Source organism: Argiope bruennichi, chromosome 4 (assembly GCF_947563725.1).
Source record: "Argiope bruennichi chromosome 4, qqArgBrue1.1, whole genome shotgun sequence".
Taxonomy (NCBI): Eukaryota; Metazoa; Arthropoda; class Arachnida; order Araneae; family Araneidae; genus Argiope; species Argiope bruennichi.
The window spans coordinates 63,038,498-63,056,470 of NC_079154.1; the positions used below are offsets into that span (position 1 = coordinate 63,038,498).

A 17,973-nucleotide genomic window follows, 5' to 3' on the forward strand; every position below is an offset into this window, starting at 1 on the left:
ATTTTTAAGAATCCGATACTTTGCTGTCATGTAAAAAGCTTACAATGTTAAAATTCAGCTATTTTTATCACAATTAAATAAATTATTAAAAATTTTGAATTTTTTTAAATTTGGAAATTTATTTTATTAATTTGAGTAGTAAGATTAAGTTCTTTAAACGAATCAAAAAATTTTTGAGTAACATATTTAGTTTCTGAGATATTGACAAAAGTCTGTACGATTCATTTAACCCCGGTCGAGTTATTATTTAAAATTTTATGACTCGTTAAATTTTTATCAGAGACTTACAAAATCATCCATTTGAGTAATAAGATTATGTTCTTTAAATGAATCAAAAACCTTTTTATTAATATGTTATAGCTTCTAAGATATCGACAAAAGTTTTTATGATTCACTTAAGTGGACAGTGGACTGACTCTATTAGACACTTTTGGAAATTATTCAGTCACGGTTATGCAATTTTTTATGCATATATATTAAAATATAAAAACGTCAAATTTCTTAAAATACATTTTCAAACAAAATATATTATTTTTTAAAATTTTAAAAGATTTATAATTTTTTAAAATTTCAAAATATTCCGGGCAATTTAATTTTTAATTTTTTTCTATTATATTTTTCTTATTACCCAATGTAAATTTATTTGTCACAAAGATAAGTATGATTTTGCAATTCTAATTAAATGCTAATTTTTTAGAAATATTTTTATGCACACTTACTGAATTTTCATAGGAATTTTATTTTTTTCTGATCTAAAATTGATTTTTAACGAGCTAACAAAACTCGAGACATAAAATTTTCTTTTAATGTTTCTTTATTATCAATTTTGTTTAATTTATTCAAAAATTAAGATATCTGGAACATTTCAAAGATATTTAAATCTAATTATGATATCATTTTGAGAAAAATCATTAAGATGTATTTTTTCTCTCTTCAGTATTAATAAATATATTGAATAGGGATTCAATATATTTATTAATTGAAATGAATTATTCAAATATTTATTTTATTGAATGAACAATACATTTTATAACACTATTTTAGTTGAATAGAAACATATATTTTGGTGATGAAACGATAAAAATAAAATTGAATGTTAACGCCCATTTTTGCTTATTTCAAAGTCCATTGCCCTCTTAACACTGGTCGAACCATTTTTTAAAACTTTGACTCTTTAAATTTTCATCAGAGACTTACAAAATCATTGGATAGTAAGATTATATTCTTTAAATGAATCAAAAAATTTTGAGTAATATGTTATGGTTTTTAAAATATGTCGAAAGTTTTCATTATTCATTTAACTCTGTCGATCCATTTTTTAAAACTTTATGACTCTTCAGTTTTCATTAGAGACTTACAAAATGCTTTTTGAATGTTATTTTTATGACAAGTAATCGATTGAGCGAAAAAAAAATTGTTAAGTGTAATAGGAAAAATTTCGAAATGCTAATTAATCAACTATATTAATTAAGTCAATTAATCAATGCATCTATCCAATCAAACCTTTCCTCTTGAACCATTCCCATTGACATCAGTTTTGAGAAGATATTATTTTGATAATTTCTATACTACTTTTGACGATAAATAGCACTATTTTACTATTTTTATATTACTACTATTTTTTTATTATAAATAGCACACAGGTGTCCCATTATTTTTGTTGACAACTAAATAAATAAGTAAACCACATGGCTGCGTCCAAAATTTAATCAGTAAACTGAATTTAAAACAGCCACAACATGAATGCGAAAGATATTTAAATAAAGTGTGTTTCGGCATAAAAAAATAAAATAAATCCTTTCAACTTGAAAACTGTCTCAAGGCTTCCAGTCCTATAAAATTTATTTAAAACTTGCCCACTTGCTTTCAGTAGTCGATTGAAATTTAAATTCACTGTTCGGTTGACTACCTTTCCATTCCGTGTTCTAAACACATATTCAAATTGCCTTTGCAATGTTTCATTCACTTTGTCTCATGTTTTGAAAATTATCACTGCATTGTGAAAAAAAAATATTTTTGCACTTTTTTAGAAGTTATGAGGTTTCAAACTTTTTTAGTGCAATAGATTTATTCAGAAACTGTTTTTTTTATACAATATTGTGTTTTTGTGTATCGTAACAATTTATATAAAGAAAATTGAAATTGATTTTTGTATAAATTGGTATGATAAATACAAAAATACAATATGGTTAAAAAAATTATATATATATATAATATAATTTTTCTACACAGAATAATATACATTTTTAGTAAAGAAAATCTTTTGTCTATAAAATATTCGAAAATGATTTTTATCTGAGAATTCTGATTAGATTAGATAAAAAGTATATATTTTCATTAAATATGAATAATAATGCACAGATAAATAAATATTAACCCTATGAAAAGTAATACGAATATATGGAGATTAACCAAATAATTTAAATATGGATAATATATTTTTCAGACTTTTTAGAATATTATTGTTCATTGGAATATTTCATCTGAGTTTGTATCAAAGGAAATGGAAATCATACTTATCAAGAATTGTAAAAAATAATTTAAGGATTTTTTTTTTGAATTTCGTCACCATCGTTTCTTGAAAAGTTCATTTATGTTACATATTTTTTATTGATGTATATAATTCTTTATCTAAAATTAATTGTTACTGAATTAATTAATTATATCTGCATACATATCACTAGAAACATCGTTTTCGAAGGAAATGAATAATCGTTTACAATAATGATAATGAATACTTCAATAATCTAATACCAAAATGATAACTGCATAATCTTATAGCCATAATCTTATCTCATGGTGCGTTTCAGAATTTTCCTATATGTTTTAATATGAATGTGTTATTGAATTTTTGCTTGCTTTTGGGCGTGGTTATCTGAGTTATGAAACCAATTATTAGTTTGGAGTCCAATAATTATAAAAAAATCTATTAAGCAAAACAATGAATTAGGTATTGATTTTTATCATTGTCTGGTAATCTAGTTTATATCTGAAAAATTCAATACACGCTTCCTTTACCTTATTTCTGGTACTTATCTTTTTCTTCTTACTTCCTTATAAGTCGAAACTAAACTTGATTGAAATGCGTTTTATGTTTCTAAATTATCTTAAATTCTATGAAAAAAAATTCTAAAATTCTGAATCTGAAAAATGAAAGCATTTTAATAAATAAGTAAGTAATTAAAGTTATTGATAAAAAATAAGTAATTTTAATAATTAGTTAATTAAAATTATAATTTTTTCTGTATATTTTTTGTGTTTTATTTTACTATATTTAATCTTATTTTGATAGTGCTAAATCACTTACAAGATTTGTTTTAATTATCTGTTAGTTGGAAGTCCAAACAAGGTTGCAACTTCGAAGTGGCAAAATTGATCCCTTCTGAAGACAAAAACACAAGAGGGATAAAAAAAAAATGATTGTTAAAAAACCTGGATTTAAGAATTAGTTTGGTTTAAGAATTGTTGTGCAAATAAAAAAGATTTCAAGAATGTGTCTTCTATGGTTGATTAAAAATTGTATCAGAAAAGGTCAGCTAAGTGTATTGAAAAGCATGTGATTACATCAAAAAATAATGCCAGTGCAAATTTTGGAATTTTTGTTATAAAAATTTTAATATATTAATGCAATTACCTATTGCCTCATTCTCGTGTTTTAAGATAAACTTTGTAATTTTAATAAGATTTGACTCTTAAAAATTCCGAGCATATCAATGTGAAAATGCTTGGTCATTGATGACAGATCTAACATATTTCTCATATACTGTGGTTTAGTGAGGAAACTGTTTCTAGAATTCTCTGATTCTGAGGTCGATACAATATTAATAGTTTAACTCGGATATCTTTATATCTTTTGTAATATTTCTATTAACACATTGGATTATAATACAGTACTTTTTTGCTCATTTAAGAAAAAAAATAAGCTTTGCAAACTTGGTAAATGTTTTTGATTCAGATTCTTTTAAAGTAAAATTTCTTGATGTAAATTCCATGACCCATGATTTTTTTTAAACACCTTTATTTAACTTGACTTGTTTAATCTAGGTTAAGTTTGAGTCTTGTAATCGAATTTCACTAGTATCCTGATGTGCCATGAAATTGAAATTTTGTATAGTTATACATTTAATAGTAATATTTTGTATTTTAATATTTACAGATTTTAATTATTAATCAGGCATTAATTAAATTAAATTTTGATTCTGAGCTAGTAGGTCCACCTTGTAGTGAATTTAAGTAATAATAAATCATATGATAAAAAAATAGAAATTAATTAAGATACAAAATTCTGCTGTTTAATGTATTAAAAAAGTATTTTTAAAACTTTAAAAAATTATTCTTTTCAATAATAAACAATTCGTGTTATATACAATTTTTTTTCTGTCTTTTTGATAACTATTGTTTCTTTTCAAAGAATTCATTTTGAATTTTTTATTCAGAAATTCAGGAATTAAACAATTAGTTCAGGCGATGGTTGGTAATTAAAATCATACTTGAATAAAAATGATTTAACTCAAACCATTCAAAATAATCTTCCATTATCTCAGTTATTTCGCAAAACATAGACGAATGTTCCCATGCTTTACACGCTGAAGAATTGTGAAAGTTGAATCATTTATAATGAACAAATATTGTCTTTAAGTAAAATGCGAAATAATCGGTGGAAGTACTAGAAATGAATAATTCTTGCAAAATATGATGAATCTTTTTACAAAACATGATTATGAAAAGCACTTAATTTTTTTTGATGTAGCATCCAAAATAATTTCGCGATTTTAATCATTTGATTGAAATATTATCATTAATACTTTATTATTTAAAGCTTTATTTATTTCCACGAATAATAAAGGGAAATGTGTGTGTGGGGGGATGCGTTTTCGCTTTTCAGTATGGTTTTAGAGTGATTGAATTCGACACAAATATACTTTGAAGAGAAAAAATGTGCACTTCTAAGGGATTTTTTATATTTAATTTTATTAAAATAAACGAAAGTTTTCCCCATCATAATTGCTGAAAAGAACTTTTACGTCAACTAAAAATTCAAAAAATAAATTTTTTAATTATTTTAATTCAATTACCGTATATTTTTAAAAATTCGATTCATTTTTAACTATTTGTTAAAATAAAGCATTTCATGATTGTAAAGATTCTCTTTCATTATTACTACAAATATTTCATCCTGCATGCTGAGGTGTGAAGATATGGTGATACATTTTCAAATTGAGTAGACGTCTGTGTGTATGAAAAACATACTGTATGTTCTTAAAATATGTTATTGATAAAATTTTTGAAATTTCAAAATTCAGTATGTTTAAATAAGCAATGATAGAAATTTTTTAAATGCATCCATTTATATAAACACGTTTTTCTTTCTTATAATTCTTTAAGATCTGTAGCTGGCGTCCTGACATAGGGGTAGCGTGTCCTCCCCGTGATCTGGGCGTCCCGGGTTTGAATCCTGGTTCGAGCATGGTTGTTCTTCATCTGTGTTCTATCTGTGAGGTGCGTGAATGTGCCCCCATGTAAAAAGGGGTTGTGCAAGCGAATGTGTGTGAGTTTCATGAGCTAGAAGTCATTCTGCCCTCGGGTGCTCAGACGTCTTTATCCTCAGAAGCTACTGCAACTCCTTTCCGTGGTACCGCGGACACGATATCATCATTAAGATCTATATAAATGTGTTATAGCTCTTATAGTTTGAAAATTTCTTTCTTATTCAGTTTTTTTTGTTATGTTACTGTTATGATATACTGTTTATGTTATGATATATTACGCAAATTATGAAATATGTTTTATAGTGCACAATTAGACTTAAATGCTGAACAATTCTACTTTCTATCCTTATGTTTTTAATGAAATTGTTTATTTCCCCCAAAAGTCATTATATTAGATGACATTTAAATACATTCATTTCAAATCATTCAAATTTTAAGTAAGATGAAAGTAAATTAAGAGTTGCGTCGTGCAATGAATATGCTGAACCTTGCATTGCAGTGAAAGCTTCCGAATATGAGTTAAATATCTGTAAACCTTTAAAATTTAAATTTTTTTTACTGATGTAGCCATTAAAGGCAAACTGCAGAAAATATCGAATTAGAACTTTGACCAATATTGGTGAATAAGCAAGTAACAAAAATAGGCTAATAATATTAAAAAAAAAAGAAATTTAATTTTAATTTTTAAAAATGTTACTTCATTTTTCATAACTTTTTTTAACGCAGAGTTCGATAATGTGCAATAAAATTTATTATGCTGCATAACGAGCAATATTAATACATGACGATTCCATTAATACATGATCTATTGAAGTTTGATATGTAATCGTAATTCAAACCGCACGATAAAATCGTATTTTTTCGTTTCTATTTGGAAAATATTAAAAAGAAATTTCAACCTTAAAATTTGGTTTACATTTTTATAATTCATACGATAGAATTAGTCATTTTCAATAAAAATTATATTATTATTTAATGGTACATTAGTTTAGACTTTAATTACTAGCCTGAAAATAATAATTTAAATATAATTAATGGAATTCATTAAATTTGAATGAAATAATTGTATGCAATAAATGTTATAAATAACGTATGTGGACCAAAATCCTTATTTTTGTTTTGATTTATTACTTCGAAAATTGGTGGAAGAGGAATCAAAACCCAATGTCATTGAAGATCTTTCTTGTTACCTGGTCCATTTAACGCTTAACATATCGGCTTAATTAATTAATTATTTTCAAATATCCTTACATCAACTTATTGTAAACGATGGGATAGAGAGTTGTTAGTTTATTTACTGTTACGTCGTCTTCTCAAATTTGGGAGTTCCGTTCTATCTCGAAATGGATTAAGCAGATACTATTTTTGTTTAATGTGATGATATGATAAAAATTTTTAAAAACTTTGAAAACACATCCGGCACTTTTTTAATTTTTAAGAGCTTTTAAAAAGTAAATTAATTTATTATTACTTTTTTGTATTTTGTATTATTGAAAATAATTTTTTTTCGTTTCTCTATTTGCAGAGAAGCACTAGAAGTATTGAAATCGTTTGAAACATGAGAATAGCAAATGGATTGAAATGGTATGACGGTATTCTAATATTTAGATTCATTTATACCTTCAATACTGTAAATGTTCACTTACAACAGTATAATTACTATGGCAACAATGATATTATATTAGGTGATCTAAAGAACTGATAAAATATTAGAGGGTCCTTAGTGTTTGGGGGTCTCTAAGTATTACAGTTAAATAAACATCTATATTATTTGGACTGAAAAAATTAGGACTGAAAAAAATGTGTATGAAAATCAATGTCATACTGAATAGTACCAATTGAAGGTTATAATTGTTTACAAACACGCTTACAGTTAACGTTCTTCAAAAATGATCAAGTCATAGCCAGAACTATTGAGTCAACAAAAACATTGGAATATTCCTTAACTTTTAAAAAGATCCTTTCGAAAAGACATTTATTGTTTTAAAGAGTGAATCAACATTTCTAAAAGGCTCTTTTATAATTAGTAATAATGTGAGTTTAAATTTCTGAGGGCTCCATTTTAAATCTTTGCCATTGGCCCCATTCTATTTTAAAACGTTACTGTATATACCAAAATAATTATTGCCTGTGAAATAAATTAAAATAAGACTAAATGTATGCTTCAAAATGTAAGCATACTCAGTCAGTACTGAACTGAATGTTATTCTTAGAAAGATAAACTTTTAAAATGTTTGTTATAAGTTATATTTTGCAATTATAGTTAGTAAAGATGAAACAAGAAATTACTCTTGTAACATAACTAAAATAAAAATTCCACGGTTTGTATGAAATGCGTCAATTGTAAAATTTTATTTACTAAATTGAAAAACTTAATCGTATGATTATGGAGATTACAATTTAGAATATCAATATATTAGCTTAGTATTGTACAGAAAAAAATGCGCATTATTTTACATATTTTCATAAAGATTCTTACTTTTTATTATGGAATATTGTTAGGAACTCAGAAATCTTCATGGAATCAATATATAAAAAAAGAAATGTTTCGACACATTTTTTTATGTAAGTGCGCGATTAAAAAGTTCAACGTTGATTGATATTTAAAACACAAGAAGACATTTTCTTTGCTTCATATTTATTTATGAAAATGCGACAAAAGACAAATAATAACAAAGAAGAAATAAGTATTATAAAAACACCTATAAAAATTTCTAACAGGACCCATAACTAAACAACAATATGGCGGTGATTTTTACAAATAGAGCGTTTTTATTGGCTGGCAAAATTATTTTCAGAGTAGTAATCAACTTAATCATACCCAAATGATAAAAATAGAATTTTATACAGTTGTTAAAAATCCTTTGAGAAATCGTGAAACCTTAATAAAACATTCAAGTCAAAATTTGAAGGAAAATAATGATGTTTCGTTTCTTTTTTTTTAAAAAGGAATTAATATATATATTTTTTTACAATTGCTGTAAGGGAAATAAGGAATATGAAAATATTAATCATATTTTAAATATTTTTTTCAAAAGATTTAAAATAAAATTGATGACACTTTCATTGCAATTTTTTTTATAATCAAAGACTTAATAAACAAATAAACAACAAAAAAAAGATTCAGTAGAAAAGAATTTCATAGTCATTTTTTTGAAATGAAATAAAAATTTTATAAAGAAACAAATGTTCCAAATATTTATAATATAAGGAAAGGATAATAAAAATAAGCTTCTTAAAAATAATTAATTAATTAGCTGTTAAGCAATGCCTTCCCTTTTTGCTCCTCTAAAATGAGTAGAGCATTACTTAAAAATTTTATTTCGTACCAGTTTTCCCAAAATTAAGTCTTAAATTTAATGACTAAATCACTGTCGCGACAAGCTGCTATTCAAAAGATTTATAATCCCAAACAAAAGATTGACCTCATCCGATCCTTTAAAGGTATTTTTTTTTACAACAAGTGACTGAAATCATAGTTGGCATAAGGTGTTTTCAAATGCTGCTTCACGGATGCGCCAGTGGACACTCGAGTTTCATGCACAATTTGGCTACCACTAGTTGTAGTAACTGCAGGTGTCACAGGAGACCTTTCCAAATCTAAAAGAAAGTATTTTTTTAAGTAAATGAAATGGAAGATATTTATATAATGTTAATAAAGGATTTTCGTTGCAATTATATTAACGTGCTTAAGTGAGTTTTGCATGTAATACTTAAATTAGAGTAGTATAAAATATTAATAATATTCTAAATTATACATTGAAAATTAATTTTAGAGCATTGAATGAAAAGGAAAATTTAATAACACTATAGCAAAATATGCTCCATTTACAAAGTTTTTTTTAACATGCGCCTTGTCAACGGAAATATTTCATTATTTACGTTTTTAGTTACTACATTTATTTAAAGGATGTTGTTAATCTGAGCAGTGAAAGTAGTAATTATGTTTTGGGTAAAGATAAACTGAATTTTAAGAGTAAGACTACATTTTGGGACGAATATTTTTGTAAAAGAATATAAAACATATTTCTCTAAAATATATTTTTCAATTTTTGTACAAAAGGTTTTTAATCAAAAAAGATTCCTTTATGAAAAAAATATTTATGAAACCAAAATATGCCAATTAGATGACAAAAAGTGTTTAAAAATTGGAACAAAGGACTCTTTTTAGGTAAAAAGAGGTAAAAAAATCTTTAATTATCTGCAAAATTGTAAGCTATCTGTAAAATTTTGAGCAGTAGCTTAAGAAATACGTTTTCAAGTTCCTTGACTAAAAAAATAAGCTTTATTTGTACCCACTCTTTCAATATTGGGATTTGATTGATAAATAACAAGGAATATTCATTTTTTAGATTATGAAACATTAAAATAAATATAGAATATTTTTAAATGAATATATTACTTATCATATAGTTCAGAAATTGCTGAACATATTGAAAACTTTCAGTGCCAAATTTGAATAAAGAATATACAATGCATTTTAATGAATATGGTTTTTCATAAGAAAACTCCATCAAGATTTGAGGAATAACATTTAAAGATGTAAATTAGAACATTTAAAGCTGCATTAAAATATTTATAAATATAGATATAAAAATAAGTATAACCTTCTCAACTATAGATCTAGAAACAAAATCAAAAGGTTTTAATCAATGAGTTAAAAAAAATCAAAGGTTAAATCAACTAATCAAAGTTTTTAAAAATAAAATCTTTTTCAAACATTAAAAACATTAAATAAAACTGAAAAAATCATATTTTTGCAAAAACTTGACTTTTTAACATAGTCACCTATCTTAAAGAGATTGGTGAAAAAATAGCATGACATTCAAAAAGATATTAAAGAACAAAACTCTTTTTTTTCAATTTTGAAAAAGTATAAAAATTAGCTTTTTTTGAAACTAATTTCTGAAGTAACCTTTAGAAAAGAATAACCTGATCAATCAAGAAGCATCAATGACAATCATAATTTCATACACTTTTATATTATTTTTACGGTTGTTAATTATGAATATGAGTCTGTAGAATAATTTTTTTAGTGCATGGTAAGTGAAGCACATATACGGAGAAATGTACAAGAAATTTTAGTGAGAATTCACCATTATTTTTCTCTTTCAGCATCTTTTTTATTTCTATGTTTGGATTTTTGATTAAATTTACTAGTATGAATAAAGGGGTTTTTTTTGAACTATACTAAAAATGTTCAACAAAAACTAACATATTAATAAATAAAAAGAAAACATGTTTTATTGTGTGAGTCAAATAACAATAGTTTTAATGAAAAAGAGAAATCGTTGAGATATCTTACCTGCCAATAAAGATGCCTGATGACTGACTGCACCATCTGAAATGATTCTTGATTGTGTCTTACTATTGGCATCATCAGTAAAGATTGGTTGAGATTCTCTATTCAAAGCCTGGCTTTGAATTTTTGCCAGAAGTTCATTAGTAAAGGCTTGGATTTGTTGACCTGAAGGATATGCAAAATTATCAATTGCCTTTGTTGGATTTTCAGTGGTTGGCAAGTTACTTGCAATTCTTTCAGGAATTATTTCTCGTGGCCTGATATATTGGTTGAGTGATGTCTGATGGCTGATGCTTAAGATTCCTTGCTGACCAGGTGCTTGTTGGGTGTTAATAGTTGGTTGTTGCTGATTGGCTTGTTGAAGATTTCTTGCAGGAAACTGATGGTTAATTGATATTTTTTCGTTGAAAACAGGTCTGATCAGATTCTGGTGACCATTTAATATGCTTCCTTCATTTCTGGCAAATTGCTGGGAACTGACTGGTGATCTTTGATCATGAACAAATTGTTGTTGATTGATTGATCTCTGCAAACCACTGAGATGATATCCTTGACTATTTACCAGTTGTTGTTGGTTCGCTATATTTTGTTGTCCACTGAGAAGATTGCCATGATTGGATGATTGGTCTTGGATATTGAATCTACTAAAATGCATTTGTTGGTTATTGAGAGATTGTTGTTGGCTTGTTGCCTGCCTTTGAATTGCAAATGGTTGTTGCTGACTGACTGCTGATTCTGGTTTCTGTGCATTAATTTGCTGGATGAAATGTTGCTGCTCATTACCGAGAAATCTAGACTGGCTTTTTGTAGGAACTGAGTTTGAAACATTTTGTTTTAGACGAAGCATCATGAAGTAGCCATTTAAGGAAGAGGGCATCTCAGGAATTTTTTCCAACAGTGAGAATGGTTGAATTTCAAATGCATTTGCCTGTTCTTTGTTATCACTGGTCACAGGCAAATCATCGATGAAGGAATTTATCGATTCAAACTGACTTTCAGGACTTCTAAATGGACTGACAACAGGAAGGTCGGTATTCTTTTTTTCGATTTCCTCTAACTTGTTCCGAATATTTTGCAGTTTATCAAGAACAGTTAGGCCTGCTGATGACCCCAATAGCAGTGGATTTCTAGCCTAAAAGTAATTAAAAATTCCACTATGTTAAATAGAAGAAGAAAATAAAATCGTTAATTTTTGTATTCTTAGTTTAAGATAGTCATTATACAAGAAAGCTTTGTATTTTATATGAAGAAAAGAAATAAAGGTAAGGATTATTTTATCGAAATAATCTCCCGAATACAACGGAAAAACTTCAACTAAATTTAGCACAAGAATTTTATTTGCAAAAGATTTTTCAAGCCAGCATTTGAAATTAGGTCTATGGATATATGCTCAATACTTTTGAATAGATATTATTCTTTAAGGTTTCAACAGAATTCGTAAAATAGAACCATTTATATATTAAATTTCAAGGATGGCAACAATCGGGAGCATTTTGTTGCAAAGTGTTTAATTGATAAAGGAGCTAAAAACTCTTTAATTTCCAAAGTAGTATAAAATGATAATTTTAATAATATTGTCAATATCTGAAATATTTTTTGAAAGTACGGTTTTTAGTTTTATACAAATCCAGCTAAAGCAGTAATGGATAGATTAGGTGAATTTCCTGAAATAAACAAGGAAAACATTTTTTCATTCAGGCTTAAAATTCCCAATAAGTTAAAACGTTTATTTTCTTGTTTTTGTGTAATAATAATTTTATTACATTAATCATTATATAGCCGTTTAAAATAAAGATTAATATATTTCTTAAAGCTAATTTTTTCTTATCTTTATGATTCTAAAACTAGACTTTTATAAATGTTCTCTCTCTTTTAAAGCTCAGTAATAATAAATGTTATGTGGAAACGAATCTTTCTTGAAAAAGACATTAAATGACTTTTGATTTATATATTTTTTTGATGATGATACGTAATAATTCCCTTTTTGAAATAGTATTTAGTTATTTAATATCTTTTATATCTTTGCTCTTTTTAGAACTAACAAGCATTTTCAAGATAAGAGTATTATGATTGATAACTCTGGGGAAAAGTTTGACGAATTATTAATCAATATATAAAGAAAAATAATAATAAGAAGAATAATACTAACATTGAGAGGATTTATTTTCACATTATCCACTTCTCGTCCATGTCCTCGTGATGCCGCATGATGGACAAAGCAGCTTATCAAAGCAAGAAAACCCTAAAATAGTTTAAAAATTTCAAATGTTCCTTAGAAAATTCTAGAAATTTCTGAAAAATCAACTTATATGAATTTCTTACATTGGAAATTTTTTTAAATTACACACACACACGCATATATATATTAAAAGTTATAATTCTACCAGATAAATTCATTTCAAAACTGGAGTTTAGCAATAATAACTGGAGTTTAGCATAAATATATAATTTGCAGTAAGAAATTATTTTTTTATTGATTTTTCAAGAAGATCATATTTCGATAGTGATTATATGGTTTACTTAATAGAAAATTTTATTGATATTTTTTGTGATATTAATATAATATGAAGAAACATATTCTTTTGCAAAATATATGAAAATTCAAGATTCGTTATTTTTAATTTTAGCCCGAGTAATTTTATTTTATTCTGTAAAGTTATCCTATTTATGTTTCAATTCAACAAAGGAATTCGTTTTATGTTTTCATTAGTTGGTTGTTTTCGAAAGATTGTAACTACGAAATTTGCAAAACTTGTATAAGTTTCGTTTGTTGTTTCGAGCCATTACTATATCCACTTTTATTAAAAAAATTGAAACAATTTTGAAATATTTGAGTATGACGTCTCTTTTAAATGCTTTTATTAAATATCCCCCCCCCCCTAAAAAAACTAACTGAGCTTTGTACATTATATACGTTGTGATTCCACTACTTTTCCGACTTAACTGTATAGATAACTCTGACATTAAAAGAAATTAACATTAAAGAAATAAGAATTAAACAATGTAAAAAAATTAAGTGTTTTTTACTGCTATAACAAAAAAATTAAGTGCAAAATATAAAATCTGTGATAATAATTAATCTATATACAAAAATTGGATTATATGAGGATTTATATAACCATGTATTGAAATAATTAAGAATATTAGTCTACAAATAATTCTGATTTATTTAATTTCATTTATCTAGAAATTTCCACGATAAAAAAGTTTAAATATTTTTTAAATAGTAGAATATAACTTAAAATTATTATTACAATGAAAATAAAATAGGGCATATAAATTATAATAAAATTGAATATTAAAGCGGAAAATCGAAATAACATTTAATACGGCTATGTATTAAAAAAAATTAAGGATGTCAATATACAAATGCAAAATATATGTCTACTTTACAAATAAAATAAAGGGCTCCACTTAAATTACTAAAAGAAAAATAGTACATGTTTAAGGAATTTTTAGTTAAAAGTTTAATACGAACTGATCTGGGGATTTATAATTTATGTGAATCCAGTCTTCTAATATTTAGTTCTATTATTTAATATCTTCTAATATTTAATTCCAAGTCTAGTTTTAATGCGATTTTCTATCAATGAATTTTGGAATTTTAAATAGTTAAGATGAAAATACTTTTCGTGACACTTACATGTTTTGTAAGCACAACTTATTACAGTTACTTCTACATTACATTACTTATGTATCTTCTTACCTTTAGTTAAGGTAAAAAATAATCCTTAAGCGTGTGAAATTTTATCTTTATTTAGATTTTTTAATAATAGTGCTCCTTTACTCATATTTTTACATTTTTTTTACTCGGGATTGCTCGCCACATCATCTCTTTAAAGTGTCTAAATTATATCACAGACTTTCGACCCACCCGAAGCAACACTGGCGAAAACTGTGGTTGAGTCCTAAGGGCCATCACCGGCCACGGTACAACCCTTCCCTAAGGAAGTACGTCCCGTCATCGGTGGGAAGAGCCAGACCCCCACCTCAGACCCCCGCCAGCATCTCCCAGTGGTGACTCTAAAGTGTCTAAGTAATCTCTCTGCTTTAACAAAATTGAATGATGTATTTTCAAGCCCAAAGAAAGATTAATTCGAAAATACAAAGCTTTAGCTAAATATTTCCATAAATTCTGGAAACACTTCAATCACTTATTATTGGATGAATCTTCTCTTGTTTCGCTATAATTGAGGAAGTACTCCAATTGGGAAAATATATATCATATTATTTATGTTTAGACCTAAATGCATAGAAAATTTTAAATTCGGTTCGACCAGCTTGACTGAACTATTACAGAAGCTTTCCAATCAAAATATTTTTGAACTTTCAACATTTATAGGATTTTACTTATAAACGTAAAAACTAGACATTAGAAAATTTTACTTGTTTTAAGAACAAAAGCAGTGTTGTTCGCTGAACACAAGTTGTTGTTCATTACTTTAAACGTAATACAAGAATCTTAAGAGAAACTATTGAAATAAAAAAACAACAACATTCAAATCCGAATATAAACGTTGTTAATACATATTTTACAGTGAAAGGATGTTGTCATTTTATTTTTAAATTTAATATAGCATTTTCGAAGAATATTAACCACTGCATAGTAGTTTCTTTGTAGCCTCCACTTATAATTCATCTTAATTCAAACTTTATTTAGATTAAAAGAGTTATTTAAACCAATGGACTTAATGGAAAAGAATTGAATGAGAAGCATTTTTATATCTCAGACTGGGGACATAAAGATCGGGTGATAGAACAATGCCTTCAAAACCGAAGGGTGTCGGATCCGAGATCTGATTATCAATGACTGTCATATGCACAGGTCTACTCCATGCTAAATCTGTGAGGTACAATTGTTCTCTCTCCTGATATATTATAGAAGTTTTGAAAGAAAGGAAGCAGTCTAAAGTGATCTATTCGGTACCTGATTAAGTATTCAAAATCAAATGGTCCACCCATAATGTCATATTCATGTAATTTCATGTAACTTAATTAACTTTATTTCGTGTAGTTTTAAAAATGGTGCTTAATCAAACTACATTAAAGTAGACGTTCCAAGTTTAATAACTCACTCTGAATTATTTATTGTCTATGTTCAGCACTCACTTATTACCGATTTTATTTGAATTTTAAGTTATTAAAATTATGAAAAGTATAAGCGTTGTGCTTCTATATGTCATTTAAAAAATTTGCCTGAAATTAATGATAAGATACGAGATAAATAATTAACTGTAATGAAATTATTATAAATACTTTAAAAGAATACATTATTTAAGGCCGGCGACTACATTAAAAAGCCGATTGTTTGCAAAAATAACCTTTTTTTCATTCAGTATTCTTAATTTCTGATAGATTTGTTTCCTGAAACTTCATAAAAAAAGTCCATTTTTTGGAAGTTACACCGAATTTTATATTTGCATTATACACTGTTTAATAAATGTTTTCATCTATATGTATCATTTTTTCAAATCCTAATTTTTGACAGAATTCCCTTACGAAAAACAAATAGATTAAAATCTAATGCATTTCAAATTCCGTATAATAATTTTTCAACATGTTCTGCTGTTCCAGAATTAGAGAATAAGTAATCAGTTCATTTAGAAATATTTTATAGTTGTTTCAATGCTTCACAATGCGGAAAAAATTGACAATTTTAAGTTATTTATCAATTACATCAATTAAAGAATGGATTGAAATACAGCCATTTTTTTTAGTCTAGGAGTTAAGTAATATTTCTTTTAAGCATATGCAAAATCTTAAACAAATTATTCGATACTCTAAATAGGAGATACTTATTTTATACCTCTTTTTAGTCTTTATTTTCCTTATTTTTAAAAGATTTTTGTCATTTAAGTAATATATTTCGATTTAATAGATGCTTTTTCAATCTTTCTATGGAGTAAATAAAAAAATAAAACTATTTTATAGTTTTTTTCAAAAATCTTCATTATAAATGTAGTCATATCTTTAAATATGAAAGAGCTTTTACTATGACTTTTTAATACAAGTTTTAAAACTTACCAGAAAGATCTTCATCTTTGTAAGAAGTTGACAACTCTATTAGACTGAGCTGACAACTGTATTCGTTAATTGTGTGCCAGTTCTGAACGATTTCTGACTTTTATAGCCAAACTTTTCCAGATATTAAAGGATAATGTTAACACAAAATTTGGATTTCAGCTTAAATATTTCACGCATCTTTGAATCTTTTGTTTCCTCTGAAGCTGATACACTTGACTTTCAATAGAAGATTGATAAAAGACCTTGAACTAAACGCAAAATTAGATCACCTACTAAGAAGAATGTTAACTTTCGCTGTGTTGATATAATACTATAGGAGATATTTGATACCAAATATTTCGAAAATGCAGTAGAAAATGATAACTTCAATCTGATAAAAGTAGAATAGTAGTAAATATTGTATCATAAAAGAAAAGTTGATTTGTAGCATTATTTACTGAATCGAGATCTACTAAGAATGATGGAGGGGATTTAAAAAACACCTTTGTATGACAATAATTTTCTTATTTTATTTGAACAAGTTAGTTCTAAAGTAAGGAAAAATATAACTCCGTATAAAACTAAATTTTGAAATTAAAATTAATTTTATTTAAAAAAATTAGATTTAAAGAAATGATAACAATTTTCCATGTAAGTCAAACACAAAATATGGATAAATTTGAGCTATTAAAAACAAAATTCTGTCAAAGCAAATTTAAACGTGAAAATATTGGATGAAGATGATTTTTTAAAGACCTTTTGCAAGTTCAATGTTTATATGCAGTTGAGAAAAACAAAAGTCAAAATGTATAATATTTTCTTAAATTATGTCAGTTCTATATTTGTATATATATTAATTTACTTTGACAGAAATGGTTCACAACAATAGGATGTTTTCTTTATCAATATTATCTAGGAAATAAATTGTTTTTATCATAAGCTTTGTATCTAATTTTCAAGTGTTCCATTTGAATCCTCATATTTAAGATGGCAGCCTGAGATATTAGGGTGTCCCATCTTTCCTATTTCTAATATGAAATGAAGACACAATATTTACTGTTTAAGATATTATTTTTTTATATATAAGAACTCTTTTGTTCAATTACTTCCCTCATGAAGCCTCATTATGCCTTCTTTTCAAAATTGTCGTGTTTTGGACAAGAAATAATCCTTGAGGTG

General features: G+C 26.2%; 1 protein-coding gene across 1 annotated transcript; it reads right to left on the reverse strand.

Annotated features, from left to right (window-relative positions):
- Nucleotides 1–8,126: 8,126 nt before the first annotated feature.
- On the reverse strand, nucleotides 8,127–16,882 carry LOC129966623 (uncharacterized). The gene is made up of 4 exons (XM_056081123.1): nucleotides 16,816–16,882; nucleotides 12,941–13,033; nucleotides 10,795–11,923; nucleotides 8,127–9,089 (listed from the first exon to the last, which is right to left on the reverse strand). The coding sequence occupies exons 1-4, from the start codon at nucleotides 16,828–16,830 to the stop codon at nucleotides 8,944–8,946; spliced, it is 1,383 nt and encodes a 460-aa protein (XP_055937098.1). The 5' UTR covers nucleotides 16,831–16,882; the 3' UTR covers nucleotides 8,127–8,943.
- Between the last annotated feature and the right edge of the window lie 1,091 nt (nucleotides 16,883–17,973).